Below are 20,878 nucleotides of genomic sequence, written 5' to 3' on the forward strand. Positions count from 1 at the left end.
CCTCCCCAGCCGCGGGCTCGCCCACGGGGCTCGCCGCGTGCACCCCCGCGCCCACCGCCCGGCCCAGCGCGAACCCCCGGTCCTCCAGCCAGACCACCGTCCCCTCCCCCGGACCCTCCTCTTCCTCTTCTTCCTCCTCCTCTTCGGGGGGAGCGGGGTCGAGGGAGAGCGCGCGCTCGGCGCGGCGGGCGATGAGGCGGGAGCCGCGGAGGCCGGCGAGGTCCTCCACGGCGCGGCGGGGGGGCCCGCAGAGGCGGGCCATGGCGCGGAAGGTGGCGAGCAGGGCCTGGAGCGTGCCGAGGTCGCCCCAGTCGGCGTTCCCGACCCGGTTCCAGATCCGGTCCAGGGGCGAGACGCGGACCAGGGCTTGGGCGCGGAGCCAGCGGGCGGCGGCTCGGTAGGGGTCGGCGGCGCGGACGTCGAGGTCCTGGACGGGGCCGCCGAGCTGGACGACGCCGCCGAGCTGGGAGTCGGCGAGGAGGAGGAAGCAGCCGGGCGGGGGCTCGGCGGCGGTCAGCGCGCCGGCGACGAGCTGGCGGAGCGCGAAGAAGAGCGCCTCGCCGAGCGCGGCGGGGGAGGGGCGGTCGGGGCGGCGGTCGTGGCGGATGGCGGGGCGGACCAGGGCGAGCTGGGCGATCTGGCGGGTGGTGTTGAGGAAGACGGCGGTGGCGCAGAGGCCGTGGAGCTGGCCCTTGGCGATGGCCGCCTCGGCCGGGTGCAGGTCCGGGTCGGAGCTGTGGAGACAGGCCACGGAGAAGGGGAGCGGGCCGTGGTCGGGCCAGAAGCGGTCCCACAGGCCCTTCACGCTGGCGTGGAGAAAGTCCTCCATGGCCAGCAGCGCCGTGGCTTGGATCGACTCGGAGGTGGAGGCGTAGGCCGCGCTCGGCATACGGATTAGCTGCTGGAAGTCGGCCCCTTCCACCGCGTAGTCGAAGCTCTGCAGCTCCGAGAGCTCGAACGGCGGCTCCCACGACGGCCCGCTCTCTTCCTCCAGCCAGTCTTGCAGCTCCAGCGTTAGGATTTCGCTGTCCACGAATCGCCGCAGGAAATCTCGGCCGTCCGATGGGCGCCGCCGCCGCCGCCGCCCGTTCGATTCTCGCCCCGGCGATCTACCTGCCCGCCAAGAAAAAAAACGTTAATAGCATTCATTCGCGTGGACTGCTTTTTCATGCCCGGCGAGTTATTTCGTCTTGTTTGTGAATTTCTCGAGGAAAAAAGGCTTGGAACTGCTCAAGACCAAAGATATTTTTACTTGGGATCGGGAAATGATATCCGAAACATGAAAAACTAAGCCGATACGAGAAGCAGCAAAATGAAATCACTTTGGATTCAATGTCGAGTTTTAAAAGCCGATCGAAATGGGGCAGAAATGGAGAGAGCAGATCATAGAGAACAGATCGAAATGGAGAGAGAGTGATGATGATAAAGATCGTAGAACAGATGTGAGGGATTTTGTCCCCTCACCTCATGCAATTTGAATTATCAGGTGCGAACTAGGTGGCAACTGGTTGACTGCCCCTACTCCTTTCCTTCATATGATAAGTCCTATGGAAGAAGAGAGAGTGATGAAGATAGGGAGCATAGAACAGATGCGAGGGATCTTGTTCCCCCACCTCGCACAATTTGAATTACCAGGTGCAAACTAGGTGGCAACTGGTTGACACTAGTTCTCTTTTCCTTCATATGATAAGTCCTATGGAGGACCTTATCAGTCCACTAAATGCTTGATTATTGATTCCTCAAAAAGAGTGTTAGAATGGATTGTTGACTCAGGTGTGACAGATCATATGAGTCAACTTATTTCGAAATTTCTTTACTAGACCCCATGCATAGGAGGTAGAAAAGTCTTTACCGCAGGAGGTCAAACCCTTGGGCTGGTTCAGATCTGTGATCTTGGGCATCTTAAAAATGTACTGCATGTTCCCCCACTCAAAGCACAACTTATTTCACCCCAAAAGATAGTTTGAGATATTGACTGCTCAAGAACTTTGGGTTGTGATCTACTTTGGGAGGGCATGTGGAATCCACTTTTCAACAGGAACTTGTCAGACCAGATGGTGGACTCTAAGAGGATCCAGCAGTCCCTACTACATCTGAGACCGTCATCCAGGTCACAAGATGGGTGGATGTGGACTGGACAATTTTCAGTCTGAGGTGTACGTTAACAGATCAGACAGACAGATAGAGGAGGAACAATGAGCATCCTAAAAAAGATTCCCCTAAAAATGCATGCCGACTCATATTGAAACAAAAGATTCCCGTAAAAATGCAGTTGTTTGCCCTGGCAGTTTCGGCCAGCCAGTAAATCACAGGGGTGAATGCCTCCTTAGGGAAGGCCTCATGGAACTCATTATAGGCAGTGTGTCCAAGGGCAAGGAGGAGGGAGCAAGACCTTTTGCAGTGATCAGGACAATATTGCTGCATTGCAATGAGGTTAATTTCAAGGGAAGGGAGGCATCACTGGATGGTGTTGTACAAGACATGTTGAGTCTTCTCTCATCTTGGTTTAGAGGGACGTAGAACCCTTTGGGTCACGTGCGTATTTGCTGATCTTATATAATGATCATATTTGGAGAATCATCGATCTCGGGTGATTTTCCTCTCACCATTCAAAAAAACTTGGGGTTGTGATGGTTGTTTCATATTTTCCAAGTTGAAGAACCAGAAGCTTGGCATAATTAAGGAGAAAAAATGGCTAGATGCTTTTGGGAGATAGAATGGACGTCATGATGGTGGTAGACGGCACCTATCCAATGGGAGAAAAGGAATATACATCGGGATGGCTGAGAAGTCCAAAAGGACTTCTCAGACATCCTACACGAGAAAAGGGATATAAAATTTACCATCCCAAGTCAAAGAAATTTTATCCCTGGAGATGTTCCCTTCAATGAGAATCAGAAATTTTTTACATCTGATCATAGGTTGTCTGAAGATGTGAGAAGGGAAGTGGAAGGCCCATTAGGAGATTGGCAGCTTCCACCCTCACAGCAGACCACTCCTTTTAATTCAGGTGCCATCTGATGTCCAGGTTCCCACCCTGGCATAGCATTGACCCCCTACTGATTGGAACAGGCTGAGGAACACCCTCCAAATATAATGGAATCAGAACACTCGGAGACATCTGAAGACTCAACTTAAGGAATTGATGACTCACAGGGTTGGCCAATTCCCTTGACGTAAGGTAAATTTGCTTGTACTCAAAATCCTCGGCATCGGATGAGTCATATTTTCACTTATGGTTTTCCACTTTATGATTTGCAAAATTAATGGGACTTGGAGCCAGTTCCCTGCCATTTGAGAAGGTTTAGTTCGGTTCCTGAACAGATGCCGGACCGATTATCAGTACTGTCCCATTCCATCCGTCTCAAAGCAGCTCGCCTCATCAGAAAACCCTAAATGTGCCTTGGCCATTAATGACAAAGGGAAAATAGGAAAGCTTCCTGGACCCAATCACAGAAAAGTTTCATATTCCGTTCACTGAAGCCACATTTCATCCCCAATCCCTGATTGAAGTTCAGGAAGTCGGAACACCAAGCCCTTAAACAATCTCTCCGTCAGAAAACAGAAAACGGAATACAGAACTTACAACAAGAACATCACAAAGAGAAAACATGACGCCTTCAGAACCTCATGCTATCCACTTGGGCGATAAAACAGAAAATAAAAAAAATAAAAAAAAATCTTCCACTGATTCACACAATTATTCCACCGATTACCTTCCATTGACGCGGCCAGATTCGCACTTCTCCGTCCTCTACGCTTCTTCCTCCGTTCACCGCCGCATCAAGCATCCGCAGATTCCTCCCCAATCCTCCGAATCCAACGAAGATCCATCCGGAAATCGCTCGAAAACGCCGGCGGCTACGGCATCCGCTCGATCTCTCGCCTCCACCTCTTCTCCTTTCCCGAGACGCTCTACGACAATGATGTCCACGTGGCCACTCTCTACAACCTTTTTTTACATCTCCTGGACGGCCACGATGAATCCAAACTAGTTCCACCGATCGGACGGCCCACAAAGCCTATCTAGTTCTACCCGATTCACTCGCCGCCTTCTTTAGGTGATTATCAAGATACTTACCAATTATTGCAATATTAATAATATTATATCTATCATTGACTTATCTATCTTTATTAATAGAGATGGCTGAGAATTTTCGTGCCAAATTTGTAAAAATTCAATATGGGTACGTACCAAGTTTGAATTTGTATGAAAATTCGCACCACACAACTATTAATAGACGTGTGTACTGTGTGAGAGAGTATAGAGCCAGAAAGAAAGTAGAGAGAGATAGAAATCTGATTTTTTTTGGTTATTTGTTTTTACAATAATTAGCACAGAACAGCACATCCGCACAAGGCACTGACATTAGCACATCCAGTAGATTAGGAGAACAAAAGTACAGATTCAATTCAGAGAACAAAGGGATCAATTCAGAGAACAAAGGGATAGAGAGCAGAGAGAGAGGTTTAATGTATCCGAACAGATGCAGAAAAAGAGTGATAAGTGGAGGCTCACCTGGCCATCATGACTTTGACGAACTCGTCGTAGTTGATCTGGCCATCGCCGTCAACGTCCGCCTCGCGGATCATCTCGTCAACTTCCTCGTCGGTGAGCTTCTCGCCGAGGTTGGTCATGACATGGCGGAGCTCGGCGGCGGAGATGAAGCCATTCTGGTCCTTGTCAAAAACTCTAAAGGCCTCCCTCAGCTCCTCCTCCGAGTCGGTGTCCTTCATCTTCCTCGCCATCAGGTTCAAAAACTCGGGGAAGTCAATCGTCCCGTTCCCGTCCGCGTCCACTTCGTTGATCATGTCCTGGAGCTCAGCCTCTGTCGGATTCTGCCCAAGAGATCTCATCACCGTTCCCAGCTCCTTGGTTGTGATACAACCTGCGCAAACACAGCCCAGCCGATTATTATGGGATTAATGCAAAATAATTATGTTTCTAGATAAACTGTAGGAGTGTCTAAACCAATGTGGTTTGTAGTCATAGTTCTGAAATAGATGGGATTGGCTATTTGTAAATTAAAAGAAAGGTAGATAGATAGGACTGTATCTAGATCAGGATCCTAGTTTTATTGCGAGCCAAAACACACATCTTTACTCAGCAACATGCTAAGTAAACTATTTCCAGAGCAGAGAGTAAAAGGAATTTGTAACAAATGGTTCCAAAAATTTGATCGTGGTTTATCAATTCTGGCTGCCGAAGCTATTTCAATTTAGTTGGGATTTGTTATTTATGAAAAAGTGAAGATCTAGAGTCAAAGAAGACGCAGTGGTTCTACGGAGTTCCATCGAATTTAGGGAAATTATTTTGTTTCCCTGAGCGTCACAGAGTTTGACCAGGTCGTTTCATTCTTGTTCGAGATGGTTTGAGGTTTTCTTCTGAAAACATTTCTGGAAATCACGAAAATCCCCCTTCCGATTTAAGTAATGTCGGAATGGAAAATCACTCTGATTAGTGCAATGATTTTTCGAAAAAAAATATACGCCGTATATGTCCTTGAGATATTTGAAACTTTTTCAGGATATCGTAGAAAATTTCCCAAATTGTTTCGGTAATGAAGAGTCACTCTGGACAATGCGATGATTTTTTCGAAAGAACCAGTGCCGATGCTTAAGAGACATACATCCAAAAAAAATATGTGCTGAGGGAATAACGAAAAGAGGCCACAAAGAAGGAAAATCCGATCGCCCAAAGGAAAAGGGAAAACGACATCCAGATATCAATACAGCCAAGAACTCCTCAATAGATTCAGACTCCAAACAGAATAAAACTGAAAATTTTCAATTGACGAGCAGCTCTTCATCGGCGCATCGAAAATAAACCTATATATGAAAGAACAACAAGAATATTCCCAATAAAAAGCAAGCCGATCATCGCGGTGACCTACATGGTCGATAGGTTCCGACGAGGTCAATAAATCGAAAGTCGTCTAAATGAACCACGCATTTCTAGATCGACGATCTTCTGAATCGAGATAGCAAAGCAGAAAAAACCTTAACAATCATTCATCGATGCTCTCACTAAGCGCGAAAGTGACATCCAATACGACCAAAATAAAAAGATATTCTGAAACGGAAACTCGCGATGGAAATCATACCATCGCCATCCTTGTCGAACAAGCTGAAAGCCTCCTTGAACTCGGATATCTGCTCATCGGATAGCTGATCTGCCATGACGCCCCTAGAACTCGCCGATCGATCAATCAGCTCGCAAAATTCGGAGCAAGTCCCCTCTCATCCCTTCGTTCCCTGGTATTTATACAGTCAGCCTTCTGCAGGCGCGGTCCACGGACGTGATCGTTATATTCAATTCCATATAATTCGCATATTTTAAGCCTAAAAAAGTACGCCACAGCCGCCCCATCGGAGGATCTGAACCGTCGATCGGCTAAGATGACACGCTTTGCGCTCCGGAACCGACGGCCCTGATTTGCCGGTCAGCCAAACGATCCACCTAGAAAATCTCGCTGCACGTGATTTAATCTCCGCCGTTCGATCTCAGCTGATGGTCAATGGGGCTGCGGCCGCAAGGTTTGACCAGATTCCCTCCTAACTATGAAAGAGAAATTGAGAGAATTGGACAAGTTAAGAAAAAATAAAAAAATAGGATACTTTTGTTGACCAATAAGAAAGTTGGAATTGTTCAATCATGTCCATGAGAAAGAAATAGATAGACTGATCGGTTATTCTTCATAATTCTGGGGATTTATCAGAAAATTTTAAGGTGGGGCCGAGCCCTGAAAGAAAGAATCAATGATTGAACTGATTTCCAATCCACAAAGGTCAGCGACAAGATTTGCATCCTTACTTTGATCCAGAAGAAGAATTTTTTATTTAAATTTTTGGCAGGAGACACGGTGCTGATCAAGACTGACCAAAGGGTCGTGCTCGTAGAGCGATCCAGCCGTCCCTGGCTGCCACCCGGGAGGATTTTATATATAAGTAAAAGTTTAGCGACAGGATAAGTGGATTGAATTAACTCGCCATTAATTGGAGAAAAATAATTACACGTGAATTCAGTTTGATAGTGAAGAGAATAGAGAACGAGGTGCGGTCGAAAATCATAGAGTCAACGAGGAACAGCCGCCGTCAGTCCTCAGTCTCTTTTGGGACGAGGGAGTGCCGGCAATATCCTTCTCTGACGGCGGCGCTGGCAGCGATTCAGGGGTAGAATGGTCATTTCCATTGGGGTTGGGCGTTGACTCGGCATCGCCCAGCTTCTGCTGTTCATCAATGATCTTCTGCAGATACCTTCCTTGGGCTTCGATTCTCATCTGCAGTTGCCTCTGCACCTGATCAAATGATTAGTAAAAAGAGTCAGGAGGGTAGATCATAATTTTCCTAATTAATCACAAACTAACAACCCCACATTAGAAGTAAAGCAGATGAATGTTTTCAAACGGTTGACCTCGAGTTGTTCGTGTAGCCGTTTCTGCACTTCCATCTGTATTTTCAGAGTCTGCGCAATTTGGAGGCCTCTGAAGAGCGTCAAAAAATTATTAAAAAAAAACATTATAACATCTCCCAAAAATTTATGGTCAAATAATTGCCATGCTTACGCTACAGGATCTAGGGCATCAGCGCAATCCTTCTCATCTTTCAGACCTATATAATTTTTATAGAAAAAGGAAATGATTTGTCGTCCAGTCAAGAGAAAATGAATGGAAAAATAAATATTTGCACCACCTGGAGTAGATTCAGGGAGATATTTTGCCAGGCGATATTTCTGTCACCAAGACCACACAGACTCCGTCAAGCTAATTTTTCGAGCGAGAGAAATGCAGTGATTTCTTGGGATTTTTTGAGAGAGGAGATAACGTGCAGCAAAATCACCTGTAGATGACTTTTGACGTGATATATTGTGAGGCCAGGAACGGCCATCACCCTTAGAACACCTTTGGGAGTAGCTTCTGAATTATAACAAAGAATTAAAGTAAGTAGCAAGGCCAACCTTTAAAAATTTGATGAATATTTATGCCCAGACATCGTGAAGCTTTCCTTATGAGTTATCCAAATAAAAAATGCGTGTGGTTCTTTGAAATAGCGATTAGAGGTTTCAACCACAAGTTGAAAATCCTACATCAAACGGTACTGGAGAAATGGAATGAAACAAAATTATCTGCGAAAAAAGCTTCATGGATTGAAACGGAGAAAAGCAATAAAACACAATAATCTGCGATGATGCATCCAGTTCATGATATTTTCCAAAGCGATGTCTTCGTTTGCTTTCTGAAAAGAGTGATTTCTTTTTTCTGAAAAGAGCGATTACTACTTTGACTAATATTCCAAAGTGTATGCTTAAAACAAAATTAAAATTTGTTTGAGCATTGAACTTTCTCAACAGGGGCGGATTTCCATCAGAGAATAGCTCCTTTATAAAATAAAAAGCGAGCTTCAAAAAAAGCATGATTTCTTCGACTAATTCCAAATTTGAGCATAAAGCAAAATTTTAATTTTTTTGCGCATTGAACTATCTCAATTTGGGAGGGTTTCCTTTAGAGAAGTGCTTCTATAGAAAATGAAAAGCGTGATTGATCTTAACTAAACTTCCAAATTGTATGCATAAAACAAAATCTTAATTCTTTGTGCATTGAACGATCTTAACATGAGGGGAATTCCTTTTGAGAAATACTTTTGCAGAAATAAAATAGAGAGAAAAAGATACACACTATCTGGTCCCCCGAGTTGAGAAATGGCATTAACGAAACGATCATGAAGATCTGAGGTCCATCGTAGCCTCTGCTTTCCTCCCCCTCCTGAGCAGGGCACACTGTTTACTAGAGAATCCTTCAATAATCCAATATCATTAGCTTTCTCATCGCCCTGAGATTTTTCTGGCACCCTGGCCATTATTGTAACTTCCTGGAGCACATCAACAACTTAAACTGAGTATCTATGCCAATATAAATTAAAGAAGCTAACACAGCATAAGAGAAAATCTTGAGTTAACCAAAATTATAAGATTAGAATTCTCCAGTTGTAAAATTTAAAACACTCAAAATCAACATCAGAGATGTCATGGAATAAAAAAATCGTTAAATAACGAGAGAAGTACTATGACTATAACTTTCTCTTCTGAACAAAGGGTCAGTTCATTGATAGTATTTCCATTTAAGTTAATCTACATGATACAAGAAAATCCGCTGTTAAAGGATAAAGACTTGAAATGAAGCACTCATCGCCACGAAAAAATTCCTGACACCATAATCTTCTCTGCGAAGTAAGTGTGGTATCAAGATCTATTTTTCGCTGGAAGGCGCTCAAAAGCCAGGATCAAACGCAGAAAACAGAATATCGTCTAATCTGGAACAACTATCATCTTCCTGGATGTACAATCGCGGCATATAAGGCCCCTATACTCGCTCGGACCATAGATTAGAGATTAAGATGCATAACTTTGAACGTACAGGCAAATGCGGCAGATGAAATCAACCGAGGAGAATGAAGGTAATAAAAGTCGCAGCATACCCAGTTATGGGAAACTTCGATCCATCGTCGGAGACAAGAGGGCAAGAATAACCCGCATCGCCATCAAAGCATTCCTGGAAGAGCACAATTAGAGGCTTGTCCCGCTCGGGAAGTACAAAAACCGTCGATCAGACAGACAAAATCGCAAAATCAGCGGTCAATTTCAGCTAAATCACAACATCCGACCAATCTGATAAGAAACCCATGCACCCACGATCTCCTAAATCTGAGAAAGCTTGTCGAGGGGACTGTCAGAAATCGGACCTCACCATCGGCGAGACAACGAAGGGAAGTGGGAGCAAGAACACTCCTTTTGGTCTCACCTTGGGAAGATAGAGAGAGAGAGAGAGAGAGAGAGAGAGAGAGAGAAGTGTAATGGTTAGAGAAAGAGAGGAAGATGAAGGAATCAACGGGAGTCGCGAGTCGCGACGCAGAAGATTACCGTTTCTCGGAGGAGGTGACTTTCTATTTGCTGAACATCTTATCGCTCCTCTCTCTCTCTCTATCTCTATCACGCACACTCTCTCTCTATCTCTATCTCTCTTCTCTCCCTCTCACGGACACAAACTCTCTTTTTGTCCCTCACGAACACACACATGTACTCTCTCTCTCACACACATTCGCAGACGGACACTCTCCCTGTCTCTTAATCTCTCTCTGCTCTCTCTAGTTTTCTATTTCTCTTCTTCTCTCTCTGTTTCTCTCTCACTCAGTCATACAAACTCTCTCTCTCTCTCTCTCTCTCTCTCTCTCTCTCTCTCTCTCCCTCGCTCACACACAGACTGTCCCTCTCTCTATCTCTATCTCTATATCTCTCACTCTCTCTCTCTCCCATCTCTCTCTCCTCTTCTATCTATATCTCTCTCTTTCTATCACGCTATCTCCTCCTCCTCTCTCTCTCCTCTTCTCTTTCTTTCTATCACTCTCTCGCTTCTCTTCTCTCTTTATATTATTCTCTCTCCTCTTCTCTCTCTTTATATCACTCTCTCATCCTCTTCGCTCTCCTTACCTCACTCTCTCCCTCCTCTTCTCTCTCTTTATATCACTCTCTCTCTCTTCTCTTCTCTCTCTTTAAATCACTCTCTCTCCTCTTGTCGCTCTCTATGTCACTCCATTTCCTATCTCTTCATGTCGCTTTCACTCCGCACTCTCCTCACACCCTCTCACTCTCTCAAAGTAGTGGCAGTTTCCGAGAGAAAATTAGGCTCTGCAATTTTTAGCGGATTTGAGATGACGAAATTATAACAAATAGTGTTTGGTATTCAGGATGGCAGAGACTGGACGCTACGGATGACGAATCATTTCCTCATCATTTCTTCATTGCCTCATCATTTATTCATTGTCTCATCATCTGGATTCCCCTGCCAGCATTTCCTAGCCATCAAAAACTTTTTGAAGAAGGTTATGGCTTTTTATCACTCTAATCATTCCTAGATAAGATTAATGAACACGAGGCGTCTACTTGGAGTAAGTAGGGTTTGACAGTCCCGGTCCGGTCCTGTTTTCTGTCATGGATCTAAACCGTACCTTAAGTTCGGTCCGGTCTTGTTCGGTTCCCAGTCCGGTACGTGGGGTGGCAGAGGAGCACGGGGGTGGCGGAGGCGTTGTGCGCACGAAGCAGCGGCAATGAGCGCTTGGGGGGGGGGGGGTTGACGGGAAGGGTGACGGGGAGGGTGATGGGTAGTGTGTGGGACAGGGTCTGGTCTGGTCTGGTTTTTTGGCATCGACCTAAACCTTACCTGAAGTTCGGTCCACCTCCCGTCCGGTCTTGTTCGGTCCGGGTTCGGTCCGGTCCGACCAGTCCCCGGTCCAAAATGTCAAAGCCTAGGAGTAAGTGGGCCAAGATTCCAGGACTTTTCAGGTCAAGGATAGCCTGAGATCAGGGAGGATTATTTTATAATATAATAAGCGAGAGATTTAGTTTATGTTGGAGGATTTCACAAAGGAGACTAATTATTTTGCTAAGGTGAAATTTTACTTAATGATCCAAGTTCTAAAATAATGCTTATTTCTGAATTAAGTTCAAAGCCTAAACTAACATTACGTTAATGTTGTCTCTTCTTGGAATGCGATCAAACCAGAGCTATCCCAGAACCACACATGGGTCAAGATAATTCCCAATCAGATGAGTATGAACAGAGCCAGTGTAGGTCATCACAATGTCACTCTGGGATTACTATACCATAATCTCTCTCTTCCTCCCATATTCATTGTATGAAAATGTCTTCCGTGTTTTAACAACTTACCCATAATCTTCATTCTTTTGACCCTTCGTTTCCATGTTTCTATTTTTATGGGGTTTTCATGTTAAATTATTGTTACGCCTGTTATTACATTATATTTTTTAGTTTTGATGTTGTTTTCTTGAATTTTTTAATTTATGAGTTGTGAGGTTACTTCAAACACGGTGATTCAAATTAGGTTCTTTGTATAATACTGCTGCTCTTTGTATAATATCGGTAATAAATTACAATACTTTGTGCACATAATACTTGAACATATTACAATTGATAAAGAAAAAATGGATAGCCACATGTCATTTTGGTGGTCGTATGGGTTGATTCACTATCTAGTTTTATTGAAAACTTTCGAATGCATAGGAAAGTTTAACTATAATGATTTAAGTCCATACTAGCATAATGGGTAGTTTCTTACTAAGTGAAATCATTTTTTGAAAATATCAAGTAAAAATGATATATATATATATTGGTGTTGAGTGAGATATATAATTTGAATTGCTTCAATCTATATTCAAGTTTTAAGTTGTCTTCTCAAATGACTAGCTCTATAGGCATGGTTTTATTGTCTTGAAGCGAATTTAGTATTTTTAACTATTATAACTCAAATTAAAAGTATATTTTACAGAGCCGCTCAAAGAGGATATTTCCCAAATATGTCATATATGTTAAATGATGTTCTTAAGTTGCCAAAAATATACAAACACATATTTCTTAATTTTAATGAAAAGATAAAATCAGATTCAAGGATCAAATATATAATTAAACAAATTCTACGTTCTTTGTTTCAAATAACCCAAATGATGGTGGCATAATGGGAAGAATAATGATTAAGAAATAACGTTTTGAAAATTATATTGCATTTCAATCAATTTTATCACCCATAACTCCCTTATGAGAATATTTAGACTTACTATATTACAAATATAGTAAATATATTACAATTGTGTTACAAAATAATTTTTGAATAAACTATCTTATGCTGAAAAAAATCTATTACATCTCATGAAAATTTTCTTATTAGATAACTTATTATGTTATTTACGAACCTACAACCTATTGTCACGCAGTCAAACCGGAGTTAGAAACAATGCTCGGATCAAAGGCATGTCGGCCTCAACACTCATGCAGAAATGCTGAGCAGCCTTGGCTTGTGCAACGGAAGTGTCATAGGACTACTTTAGATTTCTTGGAGGTTAAGGAGAGAGGGTAGGACTAGGCCCCATACATGAATTGACATTGCATTAATGAAAATTATATACTAGGTTGTAGCCATCACATGGGGGAAGACTAGGGATGATACCAAAGTAATGAGACAAGGCGTAATGCACGCATGGGTAGTGGCACTCCGGGCCCTTGAGGCGCGCAACCTTGCGTGCACACCTGCGAGCTGCATCGCTATATATGTGCACCTAAGCTGGGTACTGTGTGCCCATGGGTCATGGCTCCCAGCACACCCGCCGGTCTCTCCTAGCCTTGATGCTCCTCGAGCCACCAACACCTCCGTTGACACCTACATGCTCGGTCCACATAGGCACAGTTGTGCCCACTGGCCCAAGCCTTGGAATGCCGCTCGTTGCAGCACTACCCGTATGGGCGGCACACACCCCGTAGCTGTCTCGGCGCTCTCTGTGCCAATGCCTTAGTATCCTGGCAGAATGTCTCCTACGCCGCACCCCGCACACACATCACATGCGACACGTAGTGCCCGTAGAGCTTCCGTGCATAGCGCACGTGCCTCTGCCACCCAGCTTGTGCAGCGGTGCACACGTAATGCACAGTGCCTGTGCACACACGTCCTCGGCGGCCTACATGTGCTGGCAGACCCTAATCCTCCATGTTTGCGCAACGATGAGCACAAGCACCTAATGGGAATTGACTTTAAAGATTAGGGTTGGGTGTCACCACCCATGATGCGTGGGGTGCCCACGCTTACCAAATTGATCTCCAATTCTAAGTCCAAGTATACAAACATGTCCTCATAGTTAGCATGCATGCCTCTGTGCAGAAATGCACTTTTGGGGCCTTACACCTATAATTACTATACATTGAAAAAATTACGGAACCCGATTTGACCACCATCTCATAATTTCTCTCTAGTTATTGTGGTAGTTGACTTTTTTATTTATAACACTCATTTTTTAATTTTGAAAATAAATATTAAATGCTAAGACATTTGGTCTAAAATGGGTTAACATTTAGATTGTTAAAACTGATGGAAATATGTGTGGTCAGCAAGCCAATTACATATTTGATATATCATTCAATCTTCATCAATACAATGCATTCATGAAATACACAATAATACTTACTGAATAATGATGATATCATAATACACAGACCATTAATATTTAAGCATGTATTCTAAATATTCATATTCAAAGGATACTCAAAAAGGAAATCAAAGTATCCCGACAAGATATCTGTTAGGTGTTCGGTGCCTTGGTTCATCCATGGAAAACACTTTTCCATGGATGTAGAAGTGTGTCGATCGATTTACAATCAATCTTTAAAACAAAACACTGAATGTACCTTTTTGGGGAACTTATCCACCCTTGACATGCTCACTTTGAGATCGTTTCGAAGCCTTTCACACGTCCGGCCTCTAGAAGTATCCACATGATCACTCGCGCTTGGATCTCCACCTCTTGCTCTTCAACTCTTATCGGAGACTCTCTCCTTGGTTGATGTAGAGAATGAAGAAAGGGAGGGACTCTCAAATCAGGCTTCCATAGGTGCTTAAACAAAGACCCATTTCCCTCTTTATATTTCACTTAAGGTTTTTCTCAAAAACCCAACAAAGTAAAATATATCCACCAGTGCCCTTATGACCTTGTGCGTATGACCCACTAGGCCCATGTATCATTCTATTTAATTACTTTAGTGGCCCAATAATAATTATTGACCAACCTTATTAATTAATTATTTCAACATATTAATTAATTAAATAAGGATCAATTTAACCCAGTGGATAGGTTAAGTTTCCAGCCCGTGGGGTGCCAAGCTACACCTCGTGCTCTAGAAGATATCGAGTATTCTTGAACTATCATATGGAATCTTTATCGTCATTGGTTACCGTATATGTATAATCCATCATCCGCGCGAGACTCTCGAATGACTTAGGGTATGGTTTAGCATCAAACCCTAATCAGTCACTCGATTAGTACTGATGTGTAACTGGGATCATTGGAGAACGCCTTCTCTAATATCCTCACTACCCTGCCAGGGATTTTTTTTGCATTGTCTTCCTTGAATCAATCCACTCGTATACCGAGGACGGATGATTCTGTCTTGAACACTCAATCCTCTTTGTAAGCTTCTAACTATATCCGATCTATTACTTATTTGAATCCCATGATTAGAGGCTCATAAGTCATAATCAAAACGTAGTCATCCACTCACGAGATGTCCTTGGTTTCTCAAGTCAATGGATCACTGATACAACCGTGACTTGAATCAACATGATTGACATTTAGGTATAATACCATTCAGGGATTCGTACGAAGCAATTAAGTGAACTCTTTCCCCAAGGAGCACACACTATCTATCCTTAGTGTCGCCACACTAATCGCCAAAGGATCAGCTATACTTATTGTATAAGTAGGATCAGCTAGTGCTATTCTATCTGGATAATTCGATGTTTGTCTCGACTATCCATCGAATAGGAATATTCAGAATACATGTTTAAAGACTAGTGATCACTGAATTATGATCTAATCATAATTCACAAAGTCATTGCACGTATTCACGAACTTCATTATAAACATCACACATAATAATAATGAACTCAGATATTTTATTCAATGAACTTAAATAAACATGGTACTGTGATTGGATTGACGGCCACATAATATCCATCAATATCCCTATCTAGACTCATTCATATGATGAGTATTCCCTATATTGTAGCCATTACCATGGAGATACTAAGGATAGATAGTGGGTGCTTTATAGTGGAAAGAATTCAATGATTGATCTGTATAAATACTTGACTGGTATTATACCAAAATTTCAATCAGTTTGACTCACCTTTGCAATTGTGTAGGTAGTCATTAGATCTGAGAGGAACGTCTCTAGGACGATATTTTTTCTTTGACTATGACCTATGAGCTCATAATCATGGAGTTCTTAACATTTTTAGTTTACAGAAGTGATTGAATAGTCAAAATAAGATCGTCCACCCTTGGTATAAGAGGAGATGACTCAAGGAAGAAGATTTGATGAAATCCTTGCCCAAGGCATGGGAATATCATACAAGATTTATCTTGTGATTTTTTAATGAATCAATACTAACTCAGATGAAGAATTGGGTTTTGATAGCTGACCATACCCTAAGTTATCCTAGGAGTGTCAAGTGGGTAAGGGACTATACATACAAGATAATTGATGAAAGAAATATTCCATTAGTGAGTCAATACCCTCAGTTTTATCTTCTAGAGCACAAGGTGTAGCTTGGCACCCATAATCTGTAACTTGACTAATCCATTTGCTGAATCAATATCTGATTAATTAATATGTATGATGATATAGATAATTGGGCTAGGAATTATTACCTAGATTAATACATGAGCACATTGAGTCACATACAAATGCTCTTTTGGACGTCAAAAGATGTACTTTAAGCTTAGTATAAATAGAGAAAGTCCATAAATAAAATATGTCGAGGCCAGAATTTTTCAGGTCCCTAATAACACATTGATAAGATGAATTTTATTGTAATAAAATAGGTTCAGACTATCATTGTTTGTAATCAACTTATATAATAATATGTATAGTGAAATCCTCTATTTTAAGATGTACATGATGAGTAGAGGTGTCATCCTTAGGGAGGAAATTAAAGGATTTACTTATAACTATTCAGGATGATGTTTTAATACATGTAATCTTGATTATATATTATCTTCAGGGAAGATCAGACCTCTAAGATTATATGGGGGCGATGTACGTTGATTTCCTTTTGAATTAAAAGGCGGATCCTTAGAGATCATAAGGGAAATGAATTGAGAGGAAGGAGGTAGGAGAGATCAGAGAATATTAAGAGAATATAGGTTATCACTTCATTCAAAAGAATATCCGGACCAAGAAGTGTAATGATTTAGAGGTAATGAATATAGGAGAGTACTTTATATAGGATTTTAAATAATAATGGTTGGTGAATAAGTAGGGATTTAGAGGAAGTTAACGAATATATAATCCATATAATTTTTAGATTATTTTTATCTATGATAATGGAAATGATCATTAGTTAACTTTCTTCCTGAATCAAAACAAGGGCTTATACATTTTTCCCTAGCCGAGGTGATTAGGAGAACACAAATCAAGATTAATGAAGAAAGAAACTGAAAATAAAATATAATAACATGATAAAATTATATCCAAGGCCAGCTGCCCTCGGAGCCCAGACTGTGGTAGAACATTCAAGAATGAAAAAGAGATAAAACTAGGAATGTATACCTTTGGTAGAGGGGCGAGACAATTCCACTTTTCCCCCTAGGTTTTCCTTAATTTTCTATTTTTTTTAGAAATCTGGTGGTCCATCAATCCATACAGATGGATGAGGGTATAATGAATCTGACGGGTAAAATTTACACTATCTCTAACAGCTAGATCTTTAAATGTCAAGGTTTGAATCTGGAGCAATCTAAGGTGTTGGATTCTTTTGGATTTTGTCTCTCCTCAAAAATTGCATAAAAACCTCTCCGTCGTTTTGAAATTTTTTATTTTGACACTAGTATTAGAAATATTTGAATATATGATCTCTTCTTTCAATTACCTTTATTATATCTCCCATTTTATATGAAAATTTTGAAAAGGCCCTCAATTCTTCAAAAACAAGTTAAAATACAGAAAACTTTAAGGAAATTCCTCAATTCCTCAATCCTTCTTTTGGATGTTAAATGTCCTTGAATATTCTACATATCCAATGCTCCTTCAATGCTTCTTGAGATAGGTCTTGCAAACCTCAGTGATTCAAACTCCAAAATTAATGGAGTAATTTCTGAGGTTGAATAATTTTGGTATTAACTGTCTTCAAAAAGATGCAAAATTGAATAAGTTTTTGTGAATTGTTTAATACAGATTCACTAATATATAAATATTAAATATAAATTCTTGAAATTTAGTTACATGTAATATTGACTTCAGATTGATAGAAATTTTGATGCATGGTTTCCAAAATTTCAAAAGATTACCTGTTAGTGAGAGAAATACATTTTAATTCACTGATATTTTATTTATAAAGATGATATGTTAATGTTGATTAAGTAGAAGAGACACTATCAAGTACAAATGCAATAAAGTTTGTAGGTTAAATTTAGATATATCTGTAGAAACAAATTTCAGCTTTAAGTTCATTAATAATTCTATGAGTTAAATTCACGTATTTGTGTGGTTGATGTTATAGAAAATAAATTGGCATTAAGTTCATCAATAATTCTATGAGAAAAATTCTGGTATTTGTGTAGTTGATGTTATAAAAAAAACTTGGCTTTAGAGTCAATAATAGTTCTGTGAGCTAAATTCAGGTATCTCTGTATTCAGTATTCCAAGAAAAGCTTTAACCTTTAAATTCTGGATAAATTTTTTTAAACCTAACTTCTGATCACTCAGTAGAAAATATTAGAAAAAACAAGTGCAGGAGTTAATTTCTGATAACCCTATGGGAAATACAGAAAAGTTTTTGGCTTTAAGTTCAAGTAAAAGTTTAGGAACCTAAATTATGATAGAAAATATTTCATAAAAATATGTATGAATTTCTTGGTTAAGGACTTTGCAAATTCATATAACCAAATATATTCAAACAACTGATTTAATATCTAAGAATTTTAAATGTCAAATTCAATATTCAACTAAAACTCAGGAATCATATGTTAAAAGTTTTTTAGTAAATGAATCTATAATCATAAAAATGATTTTAAAAAGTAAAATAAAACGAATGCGAACAGAAAAATTCAAACCAGTTGTGATTGTATCACATTCCCCTTCCTTTTTACTATTGAAAGAAGATTTCAGAGAGCAAGACCGTATGAAAAAATTCAGAAGCGTTCAAAAGGAAAGATCATATTGGAACCATATAACTTGCAAAAGTAAGAATGCAATACCTTAGGATGTTGCATCATCAAACTTGTAGAACCAAGTACAGAATTTCTCAGGATGTTACTTCAAAATGCTTGTAGTAGTGTTTGTCTAATATCAATCCAATATTCAATATTGGACAACCAATATCCAGATGAAACCAATAAGATTTTAGATATCAGATATTATATATCAAACAAATATCAAGTATCCACCCGATATCATTTTCTTGGGATGAATATCATAGGGGTCACGATGTGTTAAATGACGATATTAGATACCATATTTGATATCCAGATTGGATATCCAAATATGCGCCAAAATTGGCATCCGTGTATCAATATCAGGTATCCAAATATCAATATATGATATTCGGATATTAGTTTGAGATCTACGAACCAATTCTTGCATATGGAAAAAATTTAAAACTAAAGAAAACATAAATATTTTGAAATGGCAATTGTTGGGTTATGGGGCCTTGATATGGATGAAAACTTAGAATAATTCACAAAGGAAGACTTAAAATAGAAGTGTAATGGCATCAACAAAAATCATGAAACAAGTCATTTGGGCATTGATGACATTCATGATTCCTTGAATCCTCAAGAGAGTCATATCAAGCTACTCATGAGTGAAGCCTCTAGATGTATATAATCCTCAGCACATCAAATCTCTTCCTTCACCTTGACGAGCTCCATTCAAGCTATGTCCTCATTGTTATGGAATCCTTATGACATCGCGAATGGAGACACACTATGGGGAGAAGGGAGAAAAAGGGAAAGGCCCTTGAAAAATTATAGCCTGGGTGAACTTCATTTAGGGTCTTCCTCTTTTTCATAAAAATCCCAAGTTTAAGTATATCGTCTGACATCCAAAATTCCTATTATGTGTGACCCTCTAGGCCCATGGATCAGTCTAGCTTACAAATCCAACATGCCATGAACCTTTATCAACCTTCCAAATTAATTAATTATATCATCATATAGATTAAATAATGGCAAATCAATGTAATCGAATCAATGTGTTGAATCTCCACCCCGTCGTGTGCCTAGCTACACCTTGAGCTATAGAAGATGCAAAAGAGTATTTATCAACTCACCCAGGGAATGTGTTCATGATTGGTGATTGTGTTGAAATAGTCCCTCATCCACTTGATGCCCTTATGATGACTTAGGTCATGGTCACCTAGCAAACCCTAATTGGTCATCTGAGTTAGTATTGATGCTTTGAAAATCATCAGAGAACTCTTCACTTATAATTCATTGCCTTGTCCAAGGACTTGATCTCATCATCTTCCTTGAGATGTCTCCTCATATATTGTGGGTGGACGATCCCATCTTGATTGCCCAATCATCCTCATAAACTTCTTGATGCACCCAAACTAAATATGTTTAGAATCCCATGACTCTGAACTTGTAGGTCATAGTCAAAGTACAACTGTCCGGCTACAAGATGTCTTTGGTGTCTCAAGTCTAAGGACCACTTACACAAACGTGACATGAATCAACTTGTTTATCTGTTTGGTATAATATCATTCAGGGACTTGTAAAGATCAATTCAATAAAGAGCAACCACTATCTATCCTTAATGTGTCCACACTAATGTCTACGCAACTGGCCACAATCACCATATGAGCGAGGATAGAAAGTGTTATTATATATGGATACTTTGATGTCCTTCTCAAGTATCCTTCAAATAGGAGTATTTAGAACATATGTTTAAAGACAATTGATCTATGTGTAACAATCTCATAACAAATCATTAAGACCGATCATGTATTTGTGGACTTCATTTAGAACAGCACACATGCACTATAATGAATACATTCTATCAATGAACATGGAAAGGGATGTGGAATGTGTAGTTGGCTTGTTAGCTACATATATTTCCATCAGGAATGTGCTGTAAATCCAATTGGGCTTAGCGTGTGATGGATCAAGCCAATTTTGGGCTGATTTGGGCTATTAATAATTTAAACTTGGATTTTGATAAAGTTAAATATGTATATTTCAATTTTGTTATTAAATTCATGGACAATGATTAATATTCCTTCTATAACATTTTTAAGTATTTAAATGTTTCATAATAAAACA

At 40.7% G+C, this 20,878-nt stretch overlaps 3 protein-coding genes across 7 annotated transcripts in view; all 3 read right to left on the bottom strand.

Annotated features, from left to right (window-relative positions):
* Nucleotides 1-3,959, bottom strand: part of LOC144706874 (Protein kinase superfamily protein) — a 4,755-nt gene extending 796 nt beyond the window's left edge. Inside the window, exons 1-2 of the mRNA XM_078579944.1 lie at nucleotides 3,717-3,959; nucleotides 1-1,113 (exon numbers count right to left, since the gene is read on the bottom strand). The exon at nucleotides 1-1,113 is cut by the window's left edge and continues 796 nt beyond it. Of these exons, the coding sequence (XP_078436070.1) occupies nucleotides 1-1,113; nucleotides 3,717-3,723 (1,120 nt within the window). The 5' untranslated portion in view covers nucleotides 3,724-3,959. The remainder of the gene's footprint in view (nucleotides 1,114-3,716) is intronic.
* A 405-nt stretch (nucleotides 3,960-4,364) lies between these two features.
* LOC144706875 (calmodulin-like) lies at nucleotides 4,365-6,263 on the bottom strand. The gene is made up of 2 exons (XM_078579945.1): nucleotides 6,105-6,263; nucleotides 4,365-4,889 (listed from the first exon to the last, which is right to left on the bottom strand). Exons 1-2 carry the CDS (start codon nucleotides 6,178-6,180, stop codon nucleotides 4,516-4,518), a joined length of 450 nt encoding a protein of 149 aa, XP_078436071.1. The 5' UTR covers nucleotides 6,181-6,263; the 3' UTR covers nucleotides 4,365-4,515.
* A 709-nt stretch (nucleotides 6,264-6,972) lies between these two features.
* LOC144706885 (myb family transcription factor PHL7-like) lies at nucleotides 6,973-10,064 on the bottom strand. Of its 5 annotated transcripts, XM_078579963.1 has the most exons (8): nucleotides 9,739-9,910; nucleotides 9,475-9,548; nucleotides 8,676-8,868; nucleotides 7,840-7,916; nucleotides 7,693-7,732; nucleotides 7,566-7,611; nucleotides 7,415-7,484; nucleotides 6,973-7,298 (listed from the first exon to the last, which is right to left on the bottom strand). In XM_078579963.1, the coding sequence occupies exons 3-8, from the start codon at nucleotides 8,854-8,856 to the stop codon at nucleotides 7,068-7,070; spliced, it is 645 nt and encodes a 214-aa protein (XP_078436089.1). In that variant the 5' UTR covers nucleotides 8,857-8,868; nucleotides 9,475-9,548; nucleotides 9,739-9,910; the 3' UTR covers nucleotides 6,973-7,067. The 5 variants fall into 5 exon arrangements, with proteins under 5 accessions (XP_078436089.1, XP_078436086.1, XP_078436085.1 ...); XM_078579960.1 differs by lacking the exon at nucleotides 9,739-9,910 and adding an exon at nucleotides 9,917-10,064 and having other exon boundaries at nucleotides 7,566-7,732; XM_078579959.1 differs by having other exon boundaries at nucleotides 7,566-7,732; nucleotides 9,744-9,910.
* Nucleotides 10,065-20,878: the final 10,814 nt, after the last annotated feature.

This window comes from Wolffia australiana, chromosome 8, assembly GCF_029677425.1.
Source record: "Wolffia australiana isolate 7733 chromosome 8, ASM2967742v1".
Classification (NCBI taxonomy): domain Eukaryota; kingdom Viridiplantae; phylum Streptophyta; class Magnoliopsida; order Alismatales; family Araceae; genus Wolffia; species Wolffia australiana.